Below are 18603 nucleotides of genomic sequence, written 5' to 3'. Positions count from 1 at the left end.
TCCCATCATTTGTATGTTTTTGGTACAGAGGCAGCAAGTGTTGCAATACATTGTACATAGCTAGCAGCTTAGCTAATTCTTATAAGGCTATAAGTAGTCTTTAACCCTTTACGCCCTGAATTTCTTGGACAAAAATCGTAAAATTCACTTTTTCGGTTTTAAGTCTCACTTTGAAGCTGACATTCTGACCTATCCAATGGTACCAAAATCATCTCTGTACGTTGATTTATGCCTATAGTGCTGTGCACTGTGCTATCAGCTAGTCACTACTATTCGGTGTGTATAGAGGGTAGAGTCTGGTAGATTTATAGGACATAAAACTAGTAGATGTATTGTAGTGCTGTGCACTGTGCTATCAGCTACCTGTCTGTTATGTGCACTGTGCTACCTATTTGTTATGTGACTCTTCAATGTTTAGAAAATCTGCATTCCTGAAATGTTATTGTATATTGAAGCCAGTCAATATTTAGCTTATTACCTTGCTCCATACAAACTTTACAAAGCTAATGAACAGACTGATCAATAATTGTTTACCCAAAAGTCCCAAAGTGGTAAACACCACCTTGGCCATTCTTGAAGACAATAACTGCCCTGTTTAGCCATCCATATACTGGTACTGTTATTGTTAGTAGTCTAATTGCAACATAAAAAATAACATTTCAAAAACAAAAAATCTGAACAAATCAAATAAATAAATAAAATCATGAAAAAATAAAAAAATATTGATTTTTTATTTTATTTTTATAGAAAAATAAAAAATCACCAACCCTGCTTCAAAAGTCTTAAAATTAAGTTTTATTTCAAGTTTCTCCAATTACCTCACTATTTGGGTTAATTGGAGATTCTTTTATTTTGTGTCTGGCACCTTGCAAATAGCATACAGAATTTTTTTGGAGGTGCCATACAATATTCCTTACTAAGACCTTTAAAATGAGCACAAATTTGTTTACTAAATGTTTCATGGTAAAAGTTATTGATAATAAACTCTCAAAACTGTCTCTTCTTACCCCATATGATGGTATTTCCTGGGAAGTAATTTAGCTATCTTAGCACCTTCCTGCAAGAAATTTGTTTGCTGACTAACTAAGAAATTAAAATCTATGTTTACTTTCATTTTTTCTCACAGTCAATAGCCTTATTAATATATTTTGTAGATTGTAAATAGAACTATTTTGTAGATAGATTATTGAAACTGGAAGAAAAACTGGTATTTAATTTGATGAAACTTATAGAATTATAGGAAAAGTAGGAAAAAATGCTATAAACCTTTCTTTTGTTTATTTTATAATTTAATATTTTTCTTTTTGAACAAAAGCTAGATTATTGATAGAACAGAATGAGCTGGTTTAAATATTTCAGCATTTTTTTATTGCTTGTTTTCCTGTTGCCTCATGAGACAAATGCGTCAAAAAGTCCTCCAAACATTGTCTTCATAGTAGCTGATGACTTGGTGAGTACCTGAGAAATCATGTTTTTTTTCATGCCATTCCCTATTACAGCAAATTTTCTATCTTTAAATACATTCGTTTCTTTCCATGTACAATACAGAAGCAGAGACAGACTAAATGGCAATTCTTTATTTTCTTCACCCTCTTCTCCTTTTATATACTGCCAAATGAATAGCCCTTCTGTGATAACTTTACCATTTTAGTACAGTAACTACTGCATTACATTTTAATTTACCATTTGTAATTACTTCTTAATTTCAATCATTTCTTGCAGGGCTGGAATGATGTTGGTTTTCATGGCTCACGAGAAATACCCACTCCCAACATTGACGCTCTTGCATACTCAGGAGTGATCTTGAATAACTATTATGTGCAGCCCATCTGCACACCATCGCGATCTGCTATCATGTCTGGCTTGAATCCCATTCATACTGGTAATGCTCCTCAGTTCTAAGTTACTGATTCTGAACTTATGAATGAAAGGCACAGTTATTGTAGTGGACTTACTTTTAAATGTTTCTTTTTCCATGCAAGAAAAAGTTATTATTATTATTATTTTTCTGGAGTAGAAACCTATTTTTTATTTTCATGCTTTAATGCAGCATGAATTCTTAAACCTACCTACTACTGTAGATTCTGATAGCATTTGTAGAAGAGAATTTTAGGATGCAGGCAAGTCTTATCAACTTGAGATCCTTCTTAATGTTCTATCAGACACAAAATGATCAATGCAAGATTGCAAGTGTTTGTGGAATAAAAATAATATTCGTTTAAAAATTGCTTTTTAAAGATAACACTTCTGAACAATCCAGTATCTTGGATGTAACACATGTACAATGAATTTCTAATTTCATTTTCAAATATTGAAAAAAAATTATTCTTCAAATTTTTTTAAGATATCAAAATTTTTAAAATTTTAAAAATTATTTATTCTGTCAATTGATTCATGCATTGTCTCTGACTTTATGCAATTGTGCAGAATTTCAGATCAATTGGACAGGTCAAATTGTGTCATATATGGATTATAAGATTTGTAGGAGATGAAATTATTTTTTAATTTTTTTAATATTGAAAAAAAATTTTTTTATTAATTTATAAAATTATTTATTCTGTCAATTGATACATGCATTGTCTCCAACTTTACGCAAGTGTGCCAAATTTCAAATCGATTGGACAGGTAGAAGTGTGTTAAATACCGATTATAATATTTGTAGCAGACAGACAGACAGACAGACAAACAAGAAGTGAAGCTAAAGAGAAGTGTTGTAAATGAGCACATGTTCATTGATGTTAGCAAGTGCAAGAATGATGATGATACAGTATATATATTGCCAATAAATGTGGTATGAACCAATTTGATACTGAAAATTTATCAGCAAATTGCCCTATAAACTTGCCCTTAGAGTTTTTTATCCAATGGTTTATTAATTAATTTTTTAGTAATTGTAACATATATCCGGGATTCTCTGAGGAGCTAGTAAAGTTTCATATTGTTATTCCCTGTAAGCATAAATCAAGTTAAATTCCTATTTCAATTTCTGTTTCACATTAAATTAGAGAAACTATGTAGGCCATGAAAAAAGTGGCATGTTCACATTCAGGTCTGCAGCATGACGTTATCTACGCACCTTCTCCTTACGGGCTGCCTCTTAATCTTACTCTACTGCCTGAGTGGCTGAGCCGCCTCAACTACAGAACAGAGGCAGTTGGCAAATGGCATCTTGGTCTCTGTAACCACAGCTATGCACCTTCAAACAGAGGCTTTGACCACCACTATGGATACTGGACCGGTCACATTGATTATTATGACCACTCAGTTATCCTTGGGGTGCGACTGCCAGTTTCATGAGTCCTATATGTTCAGTTATTTTCTTTGCCTGTCAATATTAATTTGTTTATAACAAATTATTAATACTGAATGTCTTGCCCGTTTTTGCGTGTTGTGAATCATATTATTTCAAAATGATTTTATCATTTTGAAGACGAAGAATGTATTTGGTAATGTTTGTTTTCAAGTACCTTGAACTTTTTCTTACATGTCTTTGGTGTAATTGAGTTTATTTTTAAAGGAAGCAAAATATGGCATAGGTATTGTAATCTATATTGAACTGCAGTGGTGAGATCACCAAGAGAAAATGAGTTAGACAAGAGGTCAAGCATGAGGAGCTCAGTTTATTTCTGGTTTATCTAAGGAGGGTGCATGTTAAGTGTTAAAGTCAGTGCACAAGCATCAACATCTGGAGCTATCCATAACTAATTCCAGGTACCTACAACTTACCTGAGGGATTCTTAGGATTTTCAATTTTATGTTCTACTCTTCATTCCACTTTCATTTTTTGTGTTTTCTTGTTATTCAGCATCTTTATAAAGCCTAGTTGCAATTTATTAGCAATTTTTTGTTCATGCATGTATCGTGTTGTAGACACCATGTCGGCATCTTTCAAAATTGTCTGATCAGAAGAAGAAAGCCAATATCTTTTTCAAATTGTTTTCATGTCTTTTAATATGTTAGCAACAGTGAATGAAAATTCAATTCTGTCTGCATGCAACTTTGCCTACACTGTGAGGGAACTGAGCTAATGGTGTGAGTTTTATTGTGTAAGACTTCAAAAAAAATTTTTTTATCCTTTGAAATGGTAGTAGCTAAGGTGTGTGTGTGACTGAATTTTTGTTTGCACATTTTCTTGATGGCTAACACTTGCTCAGTTATCTTGGCACATCGGCTTTCAATGGTTTATAATCAAGACTGTGTTAAGAAAAATAACAATGTTAATCACATTTCACTCCTATTGAGCCATCCAAGCCTAAGAAGAGAGAAATTGGTCAACATGACTGTGGTGTTTGCCTAAATATCAACATAATTGGATTGCAGTCTAAAATCCTGTATAATGAATTTAATTTTAATGTATGAGTTTTTTGTCAAACTAATGCTGTGTAGTATATTTAATTCATTACACACTTCGCTTCATCATGTGAACTGCACTTGAAAAACATTTGATTTAGTGAACTGGATTTGCAAGTCCAAGCCTGCTTGTTTCAGCTGCACCCTTGAAGAACAGCTTTGGTTGGTCAACTTCAGCCGTATAGAAATAGGCAGTAATGAAGCATAAAATGTTTGGAGTATTTCAACCATCATACTTTGGAAGGTTCATGAAATTTTAGCAAACATGTTGGATTGCCCCATTCCAATTTCATGTGAAAATCAGACTTGCATTGCGTTGTAGTTGGCAATTCTCATGCTCGACTATAATTAATGATTTGTTTGGAGTGCAGGCCTGCAACACGCCACAATTGGAGCCCCAAGACCCTATGGTCTGCCCCTGGCTGTGAAGGTCTTGCCTCAATATTTAAAGGAATCTGGCTACATTACTCAAGCTGTTGGAAAATGGCATCTTGGTTTTTATCAAAAGGAATTTACGCCAACATGGCGAGGATTTGATTCCCACTATGGATATTGGAGTGGCAGAGTCGACTATTATGATCACACAGCCGCTGAAGATGGCGTGAGATGCTGCTTGCTTTATTATCCATGTGTTCTTGAACCGTTTTCCTCTTCTTTTGGAGGCAATAATTATGCATAGAGCAGCAGGTCTTTGCTTGCTTCACTGAATTTGAGGTGTATATGGGCTTGGATTTTAGCAGTCAGAAAAAGCATATTTCTTCTTCCCTTAGTTGGCTTTTACATTGCATTTTTCTCTCAAATGAGAGAAATTTAAATATAAATAAGTAGAGAAGAGATATATTTATATTAGTAATATAAATACCTAATTAGAGAAATAAATAATTTGGCAAGCCTCCATTTTGCAATGCTGAGCTGTCACACAGCAAGTATCACAATGAATAAAATCGGTTTCTTTCAACTTGATTAATTTTGATGCTTGAACATAACTGTTTCTATTTCTTGCTCTGAAGATACAAAATTCATTTGATTGCTATGGTCAAAACAATTTACTTTTCTGTACTCCCTATTGACTTAACTAGTTTTATTAAGATTGCCCTATATGCAGGAGGTAAATGGCACACTGAAGAACATATTAGCTTCCATAGGCTGAAGATCGTTTTGAAGGAATGCAATCATTTTTTCTACAGGTATTTAATGCAATACCGTTAACTGGGATGACTTCAGCCACCCTGGGTGACTTTGGCCACCACTAGAACAGAAAGCAGAAAGAAATGGCAGCAAAACAAAATAATAAACGTTGGCCAAAGTGACCAGGGTGACTTTTGTCAACGTTTATTATTTTGTTTTGCAGCCATTTCTTTCTGTTGTAGTGGTGGCCAAAGTCACCCCAGTTGACAGTACGGTACTGCATTATTAATTTTGTCTGAACATTTTTGCTTTCTTCTGCTCCCCAATCTTCTTCTAAAGCAGTCATTTTTTCACTAAATTTAGATTTCTGCTGCATTTCTTGAAAAATGTTTATTGCCTACGGTATCTGTGGATATGTTACATTTTGAATCTGAAATAACTTTTATGCTGCTTGGGGTTTGTTTTTGTCCATCTTGTTGTGTCCTTAAGTTATGCTGTAGCAGGCAGTGGTAGAACAAATACCTTATTGCAAGTAAAAATTATTCTACTCTTATTATAAAGTTTTTGCACTGCATGTAAGTGTGGCTTACATCATTTATGTTGCAGGCTTGATGAAGTTTTGCTCTATTTTCTGATACTGACTTAATGTGCCGTTAAGTCATGTGTCAGCATTATTAGCATTAATAAACCTTATTTGTTCCCCAACGTTTCAGGCGAAGCTTGACACAACTTGAACTTTTTTATTTTAAGGAAAATTATTTCAACAAATCTTCCAAAATTAAAAAAAAACTCTTGTCAATGTATACCTAGTTATTTTCATTTCATTAATATTATTGTGCTGTGCTATAAATTTCAAAAATTTCAAAACTTACAGTAAACTGTTATCATAAAACTTCCGTTTAATATTTTAGTTCCAGAAAAATCAAGCAATCATGTTTTTCTATAAACAATGTCAATGTATTTTCCTGTTTTACAGCACATGTGGGGCTACGACTTCCGCCGTGACATGAACGTCGCTCGTGATGCGTACGGTGAGCTGTGGTGCTTCTTGCTATTTCAGCTGTGATGCTTTATTGCAAGATAGAAAGGCATTTCATCATGTCTACATCACACTCCGAACATTATAGTAGCGACAGTTGTCAAAATAGTTACTAGAGCACATGAAAGTTAGATAAGGTATTCAGACTGAAGGCTATATGACATGCTGTCATCAATGCTTCTTAAAACAAAGTGAAGAAAGTTAACAGCAAGACTCTATGATCATTTTCATGTTTGCATGTTGATCACACAAGCACTTGTATCACACAACTCAAGGAAGTCATGTTGTGTGCAGGAATCTACGCTACAGACCTGTTCACGACGGAGGCGTTGTCCATCATCAGCGTGCACAACACCAGCAGGCCGCTGTTCCTGTACCTCGCGCACCTCGCCGTGCACTCGGGCAACCCATACTCGCCCCTGCAGGCGCCCCAAGACTACGTCAACAAGTTCTTGTACATCAAGGATGAGAGGAGACGCAAGTTTGCTGGTCAGAACTGCTCTCATGTTCATGGTCCTTGTTTCCCTACTTGAAATTCATGAAGTTACTGTAATAAAATAAAGTACTTCCATGTATGACGCTCTAAAACTAAGAATGATAGTTTAAACATTTAAAAAGTGGATTAGTCTTGCTGAAAGATCAATTACTTTGCTTATCTATTGCTCGTGTTAGGGTTTTGATTATGAATAAACTATTTATGCTTACCTACTTTTTATAACTTTGTTAGTATTACTAGATTGGTGAAGCATTGATGGTAGGTATAGCTTTCATAATACGATGTGTCATGCGTTGTCATAATAGTTGTTTCCATAAAATTCATATCCATGGCAAAAAAATTATGACATGGACTATTTTTCTCTGTAACAAGCCATGCTGACGAAGCTAGACGACTCGGTGGGCGCTGTGGTGACGGCGCTGCGGGAGCGCAACATGCTCGACGACTCAATCATCGTCTTCACCACCGACAACGGCGGCCCCGCGGGCGGCTTCAACGACAACGCTGCCTCCAACTGGCCGCTCAGAGGGGTGGGACATGTGGTGGTGACTCTTGTTGTGGTAGTGATTATTGGTGTTGTGGTAGTGGTGATTGCTGGTGTTGTGGTGGTGATTATTGGTGTTGTGGTTGTGATTATAGGTGTTGTGGTTGTGATTGTTGGTGTTTTGGTAGTGGTGATTGCTGGTGTTGTGGTGGTGATTATTGGTGTTGTGGTTGTGATTGTTGGTGTTGTGGTAGTGGTGATTGCTGGTGTTGTGGTGATGATGGTGAACGTTGTTTTGGTGGCGGTAGTGATTGTAATGATGGTTGATGGCTGGTGTAAGTTACTGAATGGTGTAAGTTGCTGCATGGCGTTTACTGTGATGGCGGTAAAGATAAATTTTCCATAGAAATGTGAGCTTAATGGCTGTTGCTACGGCGATGAGTCATGTGCCATCATCCATTCAGTTCACTGAATGCATCAATGGCGCAATATAACTCCTCGAATCGCTGCCTACAGTCATGTTGTTCTGTGCAGGTGAAGGCATCCATGTGGGAGGGCGGGGTGCGCGGCTCAGCTTTCGTGTGGGGACCGAATTTTGTCAGCCAGCCCCCGGGGACAGTGTCGGATCAGCTGTACGCCATCGAGGACTGGCTCCCCACCCTGCACTACATCGCAGGTACCGCCATCACTGAGACATGCTCCCCACCCTGCACTACATCGCAGGTACCGCCATCACCGAGACAGGCTCCCCACCCTGCACTACATCGCAGGTACCGCCATCACCGAGACAGGCTCCCCACCCTGCACTACATCGCAGGTACCGCCATCACCGAGACAGGCTCCCCACCCTGCACTACATCGCAGGTAACATCATCACTGAGACATGCTCCCCACCCTGCACTACATCGCAAGTACCATCATCGTCAACTATAAGCTGTGTTACCCGCCAATGCGTTGTATTTAAATTATAGATGTTTGTAATTCTTGTTACTTCCTTACAATGTCATTTTATGCAAATGAATTCGAGTTCGGAGAGTGTGAGAGCAGAATCCAGCTCAGCTAAATAGAAACATCACAAATATCATTATTGAAACTGATGATCTCAGTTTAAAGCCAGGAAAATAAAATACATATTGATGCAGATAGACATTGCATATTTCTCGTAGCATCACTCACATGATGCATGACACGCCACTCGTACAGTGCCCGGCACGCCACTCGTGCAGTGCCCGGCACGCCACTCGTGCAGTGCCCGGCACGCCACTCGTGCAGTGCCCGGCACGCCACTCGTGCAGTGCCCGGCACGCCACTCGTACAGTGCCCAGCACGCCACTCGTACAGCAGCAAAGCTCACATCACTAAGGTTATTCCTCCACCCCCATCAGGAGGCGAGGCTGGTCAGCTGCCGCCCCTGGACGGCGTGAACATCTGGCCGAGTCTGAGCAGCGGGGCGCCGTCGCCCCGGCAGCATCTCCTGCACAGCATCGACCCTGTCTTCGACGGCGCCGCCGTCAGGAGCGGCGACTGGAAGCTCTTGTTCAGTAAGAAAACTCCAGCCTCTGACATATGCTTCTAAATTAGCAAACCATTCTAGTTACCATAAAATATGTTAGCCGACATCAACAAGACATGAACTCAGCGAAACAGCATGAGCTGGAAAACGCAGTAAAACCTGGCACATTGCAAATTTTAATCGTTATCTCACGTAGATCTCGTAATTAAAACAACCACATTTCTGTCGCTGCAGTGCTTTGGAAACGAGCAGTTTTGAGGCCAACCATGAATGGCCAGCGACCCACTGGAGCTGATTTGCTCTCGCCAACCGCAGGCCATTTCTTTCCACGTGCCGAGTAGAAAAGCTGTCTACTAATTCCTTCATACCAGTCCTTGAATGCACGACGATCTCGCGACAACTCTTGTATTAATCTACTGAGTTTTTACTGCTTATTTGGTTCAATCCGTTCTATCTTCCACTAGAAGTCCGATTCAGGAGTGAGTGGCATACCGATCCGTGGCGAATGAATAGTAAAACCAACGCACATCAATAAAACACCATTAAATTCGCACGCTTTGCGCAGACATCGCGGTGCCAAATTAACCTTCACGACAACAGTTCTAATAAAAAAATTGCATAGGTTATCTAAATGTCCAGTTTGAAAAAAAACATTCACCGCAGTGATACACGCTTATAATTCCATAGTATTTTTCCTGGCAAAATATAACCTTATTCAGCTTCTTTTTGCTAAGTACGATGAAAAAACAATCATTAAGGTTTTTTAAGGGATATGTTGGTGAGCAGAAATATTTTGTCTTAAATTCGTATTAACGACGAATATCTCGGCAGACCCATCTGGCTATGAGACTTACTGGGACAGATGGTTTGGCCCGTCTGGCCGCAACGAAACTGCCCCTGAAACCGACCTGTCGTTACTCATCCGCAAGATCAGGGAGAGTCCCGCTGGCGTCGCGGTCCTGCAGAAGAATCCCGACGCTCTCGACAACATCACGCGCAGCAGGAACGCGGCCATGGTGCGTCTTGTGCTTGTTTTATTGTCTTTGTGAAAAGTAATCGACTAGAAAGTAAAGCCGCTGAAATAGGTGAGTAGATAGTCATCGACTCTCACATTCATAGTTGTATTAAATTCATATCAATTTTTCACAATTACATCATTATGTCATTTATTTCCAGATCAGAAATCATTTCTGTAATCATTTGCACAATAAATTATTTAAGGGAATCGTCCTATTTGCTTATTCGTGTTCTCTCGAATTTTTTTAGTTTGATCCCGCTGTAAGACTAATTTTTCGCCCCTGCAGGTGAACTGCACTGCCACGCCGGATGAACCGAGCTTCGTATGCCGGGGTGCGAACCTAAGCAGTGCTTGCCTATTCCATATTCCGTCTGATCCTTGCGAGCAGAACAACGTCGCCTCAGAGAACACGGATGTCTTGAATGTGTTGCTGCAGCTCACCTCACAGTACAACAGCACCGCCGTGCCTATACTGAATGCACCTCTTGACCCAATCGCTAACCCGAAATACTGGAATTATAACTGGAACAACTGGCTGGACTTTCCTCCGCCTCCTGGTGTTAACGCATCTCAACTTAGATTAGAGGCCCAAGAATCCATGGGTCTCAATGAGAACCTTTTTGATGTTTTCAGGTTTACTCGCAAGTCAAGCGCGGTCATTAGCGCTCCGTGAAGTATATGTGACAAATATGTCTACAAATGACAAATTGGTTGACTAATTCCCAGTGCAAAATTTAGAAAAAGTATCATTTGAATTGACAAGGTTTACTTTTTCGTTATGCGCCCAAGCTCGAAGTATGTAGTCCCAGGGCTGGTGATTTGATGGAATATTGACCCTGAGAGCCTTTTTACCAAACAAAAGCTCCTTTGTCTGGTCACTCCTTAGGATATTAGTTTGTCATGTATAGTGAAAGCACTATTCTAGTTAATTGAGTTCTTATTTTCGTTGATCTTGCAAGTGATTCAAAACGTTATAAGTTAATTTATATTTTGATTTTAATTCTTGTGTTCAGATTGATAATTCAATTGAATCTGCAAATTTGTATTATGGAATACTCATTTCTCTATGTCCATAGAGCATTGAAATTAGAGTTCAACTTGTTTAATTCACAAATCATGCGGAATTGTAAAATACATATTGTAAGTTATGAGTACCAACTTAGTACTGAACTTACATAGTTGGAAGAATTTGTGGCTTCTTTGGTGTCTAATATTGCTGTCGCTTTTTTCCCCACATTTTGTTGTGTATGAATATGAGTCTAGTGCATCAGATTTTGTTATCTACTCTCATACTTCGAGATGTTCGAGTGTACGCAATCAAGTAACTCTTTCTTGTCTTTACTTGCATCGCGGACAAACGACATTTCCACGCTATTGACTCCTTAGCGTCTGTTCATACTCTTTACAAAAAGTTTAATGTAGGGTTCGGTGCCGTTGAACTAAGGCCAGGATTTGTAGCTGTTGCATTAAAGTTAACAGAATTTTCATCTGAATATGAAATAAATAAATATTAAGTGAAAATTTGCCATTAGTGAAAATTTGTAAACATTTTTGTATTTTACCGTTTGCGTTTTTTTTTTCAATTAAATAAAGTAACTGTTTAGGTGTTAAAATTACTAGATTGCTTAAATCGCTAGTTTATCAGGAATTTAAAAGCAAAGAAAACCGCCAGAATACTAACCATTTCTTAAGAATGAAAACGTTTCGGAGTTCAGCTTCATCGTCAGTTCAAAAGTTCAAACCTATAAGAAAAGCAAATCAATTAGATCTGTTACGGTAATCTGCTTTCCTTATAGGTTTTGAACTGACGATTGAGCTAGACTCCGAAACGTTTTCATTCTTAAGTAATGGGTAATATTCTGGCTGTTTTCTTTGCTTTTAAATTCCTGTTTAGGTGTTGGCTCAGTATTTATCAGCTTTTTGGGACTGCAATAAGTGGAAGCTTTCAACGGTAAAGATGGTCTCAAACAATACGCTCAAGATCTCAAGAATTGGTACAAAAAATGCTCAAATATAGAAACAGTATCTAATAAAACAGCCTAGTTATAGCATCAGCTTCAGACCTTATAAACTATGCTGAAATATATTTTTCACGGAAAATCTTTTCAACTATGAGTCTCGCTTTATTATCAGCGAATTGAAGCACATCACTCGGACCGGTTTCACATCGCAATATTAGCGCACGTGTTGAATTTCAACGAATATCTGCAACTGTATAATGTGCCTACGTTCGTTACGTTGTATAGTTAATTACATAATCATTTGTTTGATTGAAATATAACAAATAATGACTAGATCATATACGGTAATCCATAAACGATAACACTCGGATTAACCGTACAACAATAGCATATTTCACTACCGTAACATCATAACTTACTTAGCTCGTTAATCAAAATTTCTTCCATCCTTATCTCCTCATGTGACAACAGCACGCTACACACTCGTCAACATTACGGTTATTTTTGCAACAAATTAAAACATTGTCATCTAGTAAAATTACTCGTCAAACGCGCCATTTTCTTGAAAAAGTTCACAGTAAAGTTATAAATGCACCTGTTTTACTTCCTTCCTACGGCACCGCAATATCTACAACAAAGCGTTTGAGCAAGTGCTAGGGAAGCAACCAATTAGATCTGCGATTCTTGCGCTCCATGGAACAGCCTGATCAACTAGGGCGTTTAAGTGATTACCATTTAAATGTTCCAAACAAAATGTTTTAGTAACTTCGATAAAATGAGGAACCTAGTAACAATAATCCACTTGGCTAAACTACTATTGAACACAGGCCAAGGACTGACTTCAGTTGCGAAACTTGTTGATCCGAAGTCTAAGATTTGTCATTACTTTTCTGTGGCGAAAACAGATTTGCCGTTACGGTGAATTTTGACAGAGGTAGTTTCCCCACTCACTGGTGCAATTAAAGTTTTAGTATACTGCTAAAGTTGATATAACTTGGATCTCGTGAATTGGACTGCTGTCTACCTATACATCTTTTAGCGCGTATAGTTTGCTTTCAAGTTCTAGAATTCTTTGTTGAAGCTCTTCTAATCTTGATAAGCAATCAGCACAGCTTGTACCTTCCTGCAAAATAATGATACATCTTCAGCATTCAATTGAGTCTTTGAAGCCATTTTAAAGAGAATGAAAAATTGCATTTTTCCGTAATTCTGCACTAAGTATGAGCAAAAATGTTATTCCTAAGACCTGCTATAGCCTATTTGAACAAACAACGAGTGTCTTACCACAAGAGATGCATCGTTGATCAGTCCGGCTCTCCGGTATAGCTGCTCTAAAGCGGCGCGGTACCCCGCGTCAGTGTACAGACCGCTGCGCCAGTCAGTGAAGAGCTGGTCCCAGTGGTGACGATGGTGGTGCTGCAGGCGAGGGTATACCGCCATCACGGAGTCGTCCCCACACACCAGCGGCGTGACCACGACTGCCACGTAGAAGCACTTACTCGGCTCCTCCACTGACGCTATGTGGGGATGTGCGCCGCATTGCAGCTCCACCTTACCAGCAATTAGACATTATTTTTAATACATTTAGAATACTGGCAAGTCAAAAGCTCTAAACGATCCACCTCATGAAAAAGTAATGCGTCTCTAAATAAGATTGTTGTATTTAATAACGTCATGAATGATTTCATTCTGCGACTTGAGAATGAAGCATTGCAAGTAAAATTAACCAGCATGATTGTGATCATACATCACTAGTACGTGGAAATGAATTATAATGCAAGCATCTGAATACAGTGTATATTACTTTAGCCTTGCGATGAGAGACCACAGTGGAATTAGTAGAACAAGCGTGGCCGAAGTCATACAAGAGGGCCCTAAACTGACCATTCTCTATTTCCCAGCTGCGCCACACACTGAAAAGAAAACAAGTTTCCAAGGAAAGGGGAAAAAATAATTTTTTTAACGAAAATAATTACAAGTGAGCAAATTTTTGCAGCTGTCAAAATCAACTGATTGCAGATTTTCAACATCTACAAATGTTTATCTTGAGAACTTGGTTATCATTCAACTGACTCATAAGTAACTCTCTTATAAATGAGCAATTAATGTGTTGATTTGAAACTAATTGTAAGCCAAAGCCCCTGTGCGTACCAATGTAAGAATTTACTAAAGCAAGTTACTGACCCAAGGGAGCGTGTGGGAGACAAATGGTGTGTTGATGAGCTACCAACTTCTTTCTGAGAGAAAGACTTGAACATACAAACCTGGTACTCATACCTGGAGAAGGAAGAATAATATTACTTGGTACAGATACAGGACATCTAAGTTAGAGGCTTCACCCAAACGATTTGGAAGGTAGTTATATGACTATAACTGTAATATATGACTATTATGATACAAATATTGCAAATGAATATGCCAGGTGTTGAGGAATTTGAGACAAAATATGCTCCTTTGTAACAACATAAAAAAAATTAACACCTGGAAATTACAGCAAAGATTTTTTATGGAAACAAAAATTGTGCTCATATAATGAGAAATCAATCCACGATTCAATAAGTCTACTCAACCTGGTAGAAACTTTGAGTCTAATGAATTAAAAGATTTTGACAGATAATTCAACAAAAATGTGCAAAGAGAAAGAAGATAGAAGTTCAGAAAATTGGCATTACTTTGCATCTAGGAATTTGTAGCAGGAGTTGATTATAGGCCGCAAATGATCAGGCCCAGTGAAATTACTGGGTTTTGCTGCAGCAATGTGAACTGGTGCATAGTATTCCTGCAGCCTTTCCCCACTGCCTCCACTGTAATGATAAAAACCATTACTGACGGATTTATGAAATCATATTTTCATATAACACTACATTTTCAGAATGAGTTTTCCTAATTCATCCTCTTACTGAATGCATTATAATCAACAAACATAACACATAATAAATGAAACTGTTGCACAAAGAGGCTAAGGCTACAACAAAGCTAGAAGTTAGATAACCATAAATCAATAAATATGTGTAACATATAACAGTTTAGTCTTGAAAAATACATAAGAAACTACATATGTACAAACAAAATCATACAAATTGAGATTACCTTACTGGGCCCATTTTATCTTGCACAAACCTAGAGTTGTATTTCAGAGGTAGAAAATAACTCACGGTAGTCGGTACTGACTATAACTCACCACCCAGCGGCCAGGCACCCACCTTGATGAATGAAGATTGTGGTTCTCATTAGCAGGGCCAGGAGGCCAATTGACAACACGAATCAAGTGATCATCCACCAACGCTGGAGATAAGACTAAAAATGTTGCCAGAATGGCACAGATGCGCAGTGTTAAATAAGAACTCATCATGTCAACTTGTGATTTGTGAATGAACCTAGGCCCCTATAACTTTATAAGATACCTACTTTATTGCTTACTGATAGGTAAAAAAATTTAAACTTTCATTTCCTGTTCTTATTCAATAGTGAAACCTCTGCAGACTAAATTATACAATCATTATTATATTAGCTAGCAACCAGGCTGGAAGTTGGGCTTAGTTGGCATTCCAGATGTGGGTTCTAGATCACAATTTTTCAGGTCAGATATCATTGCTCAGTAGTAACGGCCACTATTTGCTTCATTACACGAGTATTGCCTGCTTTATGGGGTTAATAGCTAGTAGTGGCCACTGGCCAGTAGCTGCCTGTTATGAGGCTACTTCCATCCAATACGTTTTCAACTTTCAAGTAGCAGATATGAGATATCTATGGGTCACACTTGAAAGCTGAAGACGATGAAGTGCAGAACATGTGGCGAATAATAGGTCGATCAAATGTAGCGGAGATTTGAGCAATTTCGTAATTTTAGAAGCAGACACTGCAATAGCATATCAAGGCAATAATATATATAACACTGGTGTTAAAAGAAACAAAAATCTTTAACCATAGCGTTTGAGGCAGATATACCCATTCTCTGCTTAAAGTTAAACATGTTAAACGATTAATCACCTTTCATTTCAAGTGAAACCTGATGATCACTTCAGGTTTCACAGGTTCAACGCTGATATCTCAGAGATTTTTCAACCTAAAGAGTTTGGAGTGATTAAATAAGGTGAATTAATCACTTATTCAATGTAAATCACCACTCAGCACCTGACCACAAAATTTAGCACTCGCCATTAGTGCTTAGCAAAAAACGACCTCTTACGGTTTAACTAGTTCAATGCTTATATCTCAGAAAATATTCAACCCACCCAGAGAGTGCGGAATGACTATATATACATTGAATAAGTGATTGATTCACCTTATTTCATCACTCCGCACTCTCTGGGTTAAATATTTTCTGAGATATAAGCGTTGAAGTAATTAAACCGTGAGAGGTCGTTTTTCGCTAAGCACTATAGGCGAGTGCTAAATGTTGTGGTCGAGTGCAGAGTGATGATTTACATTGAATAAGTTATATAAGTAATTGATTCACGTTATTTCATCACTCCGCGCTCTCTGGGTTGAATATATTCTGAGATATAAGCGTTGAAGTAGTTAAACCGTAAGAGGTCGTTTTGAGCTAAGCACTATTGGCGAGTGCTAAATGTTGTGGTCGAGTGCGGAGTGATTATTTACACTTTACAGTGAATAAGTGATTGATTCACCTTATTTCATCACTCCGAACTCTTTAGGTTGAAAAATCTCTAAGATATCAGCGTTGAACCTGTGAAACCTGAAGTGATCGTCAGGTTTCACTTGAAATGAGAGGTGATTAATCGTTTAACATGTTTAAACAGAGAGCGGGTATATCTGCTTCAAACGCTGCTTCAAACGTTTCTTTTGACACCAGTGTTATATGTATTATTAGTGATTTGCTATTGCAATGTCTGCTTCTAAAATTACGGAATCGCCCAATTCTCCGCCGCATTCGATCGATCCATTATTCGCCACATGTTCCGCATCTCAGCGTCTTCAGCTACTTCAGCGCCTTCAGCTTTTAAGGTCCCCCCTCCGGAAAAACTTCTACAGTTATCATCCGATCATCATGAAACTTCACATACATACGTAAAATGTAAAAATAAGAACATTTTGCTCCTATGAATTTTTCGAAAAAATTGATAGAAAACGTGGAATTCATAGAAAACCGCTAAAAAGGGGTACTTTAGAAAATCTATCTCCTCCTACAAATATCATCCTACAACATCGAGACACGTATCATTCTATTCGTAAAGACCATACCTATAGACTCTGTGATCACTTTTTTAATTGTCCCCTTAGTTTTTTTTATGCGCGTTTTATCCCATTTTTCCTCTTTTCCCCCCTCCCCCCCTTTTCCTCCATATAAAAAAAAACGAACCAGACTGAAATTCAAAAAAGTGATCACAGAGTCTATAGGTATGGTCTTTACAAATCGAATGGTATATGTCTCATTGCTGTAGCTTGAAAACTGTAGGAGGAGATAGGTTTTCCGTGACAGTAAGTTGAACTTTTCAGGACGGCGCGACAAAGTCCCGTGCGCCTCAAAATAGGCACTCAATGTAGCATGGATACCAAACTACAGGCTTCTGTAGCTTAATCCACTCAAGGATGCTAGCAGCACCTTGTAGCGCACCTCTACGTACAATGTTAGGAGGGTAACTGAGCTCAGATGCCAGATACACCAAGATATGTAGTCTTGCCGCTGTAATTTTCTAAGGTCTATTTAGTGAAGGAACTCCAACCCCCGCCCCCCATTAAAGCCCGGCCATCTGCGTCAATATTGCCGTACATGGATCGCAGTAGTATGGTTGGAAAGCTCAGAATGTCAGCTTTAAGATGAGACTAAGCATGTAACTGCAGAACAACTCAAGTAGAAACTATATTCAAAGATTTCAGCAGCTAATTACTTTATATCTAATTACTTAAAGAACTCTCTCACCCGCTTCCCTTTAAAGAGACGTCATGAACGTAAATATTGGCGTACAGCGATGCCAGTGGTACCATTGGAAAGAGCAGAATTCCAGCTTTCAGATGAGCACAAAAACCGAAAAACGCCACAATTGAAAATTTTAGGGTAGTGGGTCCCCTTAAGTGTGACCCGTTTCATGGACCTGACATGAAATTTTACTAAGTAAATTTTCAAAAATTCGATACAAGAGTTTAATGTTTTCTGGACGTTTCAGAACATTCTCTATCGATTAGTTCGATCGAAAAATAAACTTTTCTGTGACCTATTATGTTGGTGCGACGAAATTTGTCTGAGTAAATATCAATATTTTATGTGTAAAATTAAAAGTTTTTTCGACGTTTCAGATGATTTGCAGCCTTATTTTTTTTAACCTGGTCCTCCGGACCGGTCCGGGTTTTAGTCAGTACCATGTCAGAGTCAGACCACTGCTCGATGACAATGATGGTGGAAGATTCCGTTACGGGCTTTGCTGTCGGGCGGACGTGTGTTATTAGCTGCTCTGTTCTTGGGGTACTCGATGCTAATTGATCGTTTTCCCTGACAATTGAGGAGACTTGGCATTCGATAATTGCTTTTCTGTGGGCCTTATTTGTAGCAAAAATCACATAGCCTATTCATACGTTCTGTTTAGTTTTCCTAATTTACTTTTTGTTTGTTACTTAATTATTTTATTTTTGTTAGTTATTTTTATTATTTATTT

At 38.2% G+C, this 18603-nt stretch overlaps 2 protein-coding genes across 3 annotated transcripts; one reads left to right on the top strand and one right to left on the bottom strand.

Moving 5' to 3' along the window:
• Positions 1 to 1315: 1315 nt before the first annotated feature.
• LOC108674596 (arylsulfatase B) lies at positions 1316 to 11521 on the top strand. Of its 2 annotated transcripts, none has more exons than XM_018162559.2 (10): positions 1316 to 1450; positions 1723 to 1882; positions 4722 to 4951; positions 6455 to 6509; positions 6812 to 7006; positions 7386 to 7543; positions 8032 to 8173; positions 8883 to 9038; positions 9842 to 10026; positions 10315 to 11521. In XM_018162559.2, the coding sequence occupies exons 1-10, from the start codon at positions 1337 to 1339 to the stop codon at positions 10699 to 10701; spliced, it is 1782 nt and encodes a 593-aa protein (XP_018018048.1). In that variant the 5' UTR covers positions 1316 to 1336; the 3' UTR covers positions 10702 to 11521. The 2 variants fall into 2 exon arrangements, with proteins under 2 accessions (XP_018018048.1, XP_018018049.1); XM_018162560.2 differs by lacking the exon at positions 4722 to 4951 and adding an exon at positions 3050 to 3276.
• Positions 11522 to 11872: 351 nt separating this feature from the next.
• Positions 11873 to 15510, bottom strand: LOC108674597 (N-acetylglucosamine-1-phosphotransferase subunit gamma-like). Its single transcript, XM_018162561.2, has 6 exons — positions 15193 to 15510; positions 14662 to 14793; positions 14174 to 14266; positions 13794 to 13902; positions 13274 to 13540; positions 11873 to 13112 (listed from the first exon to the last, which is right to left on the bottom strand). The coding sequence occupies exons 1-6, from the start codon at positions 15339 to 15341 to the stop codon at positions 13014 to 13016; spliced, it is 849 nt and encodes a 282-aa protein (XP_018018050.1). The 5' UTR covers positions 15342 to 15510; the 3' UTR covers positions 11873 to 13013.
• Between the last annotated feature and the right edge of the window lie 3093 nt (positions 15511 to 18603).

This window comes from Hyalella azteca, unplaced genomic scaffold (assembly GCF_000764305.2).
Source record: "Hyalella azteca isolate HAZT.00-mixed unplaced genomic scaffold, Hazt_2.0.2 contig891, whole genome shotgun sequence".
Lineage (NCBI taxonomy): Eukaryota > Metazoa > Arthropoda > Malacostraca > Amphipoda > Hyalellidae > Hyalella > Hyalella azteca.
This window is presented reverse-complemented; position numbering and strand designations above follow the sequence as displayed.

What these genes read in the sequence shown, in the direction of transcription:
- LOC108674596 (XM_018162559.2), top strand. Translation starts at nt 1,337, where the DNA reads ATGAGCTGGTTTAAATATTTCAGCATTTTTTTATTGCTTGTTTTCCTG. An exon ending in TCATAGTAGCTGATGACTTG is followed by an intron (nt 1,451 to 1,722) that starts GTGAGTACCTGA and finishes CATTTCTTGCAG; the next exon opens with GGCTGGAATGATGTTGGTTT. An exon ending in GAGGAGACGCAAGTTTGCTG is followed by an intron (nt 7,007 to 7,385) that starts GTCAGAACTGCT and finishes CTCTGTAACAAG; the next exon opens with CCATGCTGACGAAGCTAGAC.
- LOC108674597 (XM_018162561.2), bottom strand. Translation starts at nt 15,341, where the DNA reads ATGATGAGTTCTTATTTAACACTGCGCATCTGTGCCATTCTGGCAACA. An exon ending in CACAATCTTCATTCATCAAG is followed by an intron (nt 14,794 to 15,192) that starts GTGGGTGCCTGG and finishes TTATCATTACAG; the next exon opens with TGGAGGCAGTGGGGAAAGGC. An exon ending in TACAAATTCCTAGATGCAAA is followed by an intron (nt 14,267 to 14,661) that starts GTAATGCCAATT and finishes TTCCTTCTCCAG; the next exon opens with GTATGAGTACCAGGTTTGTA.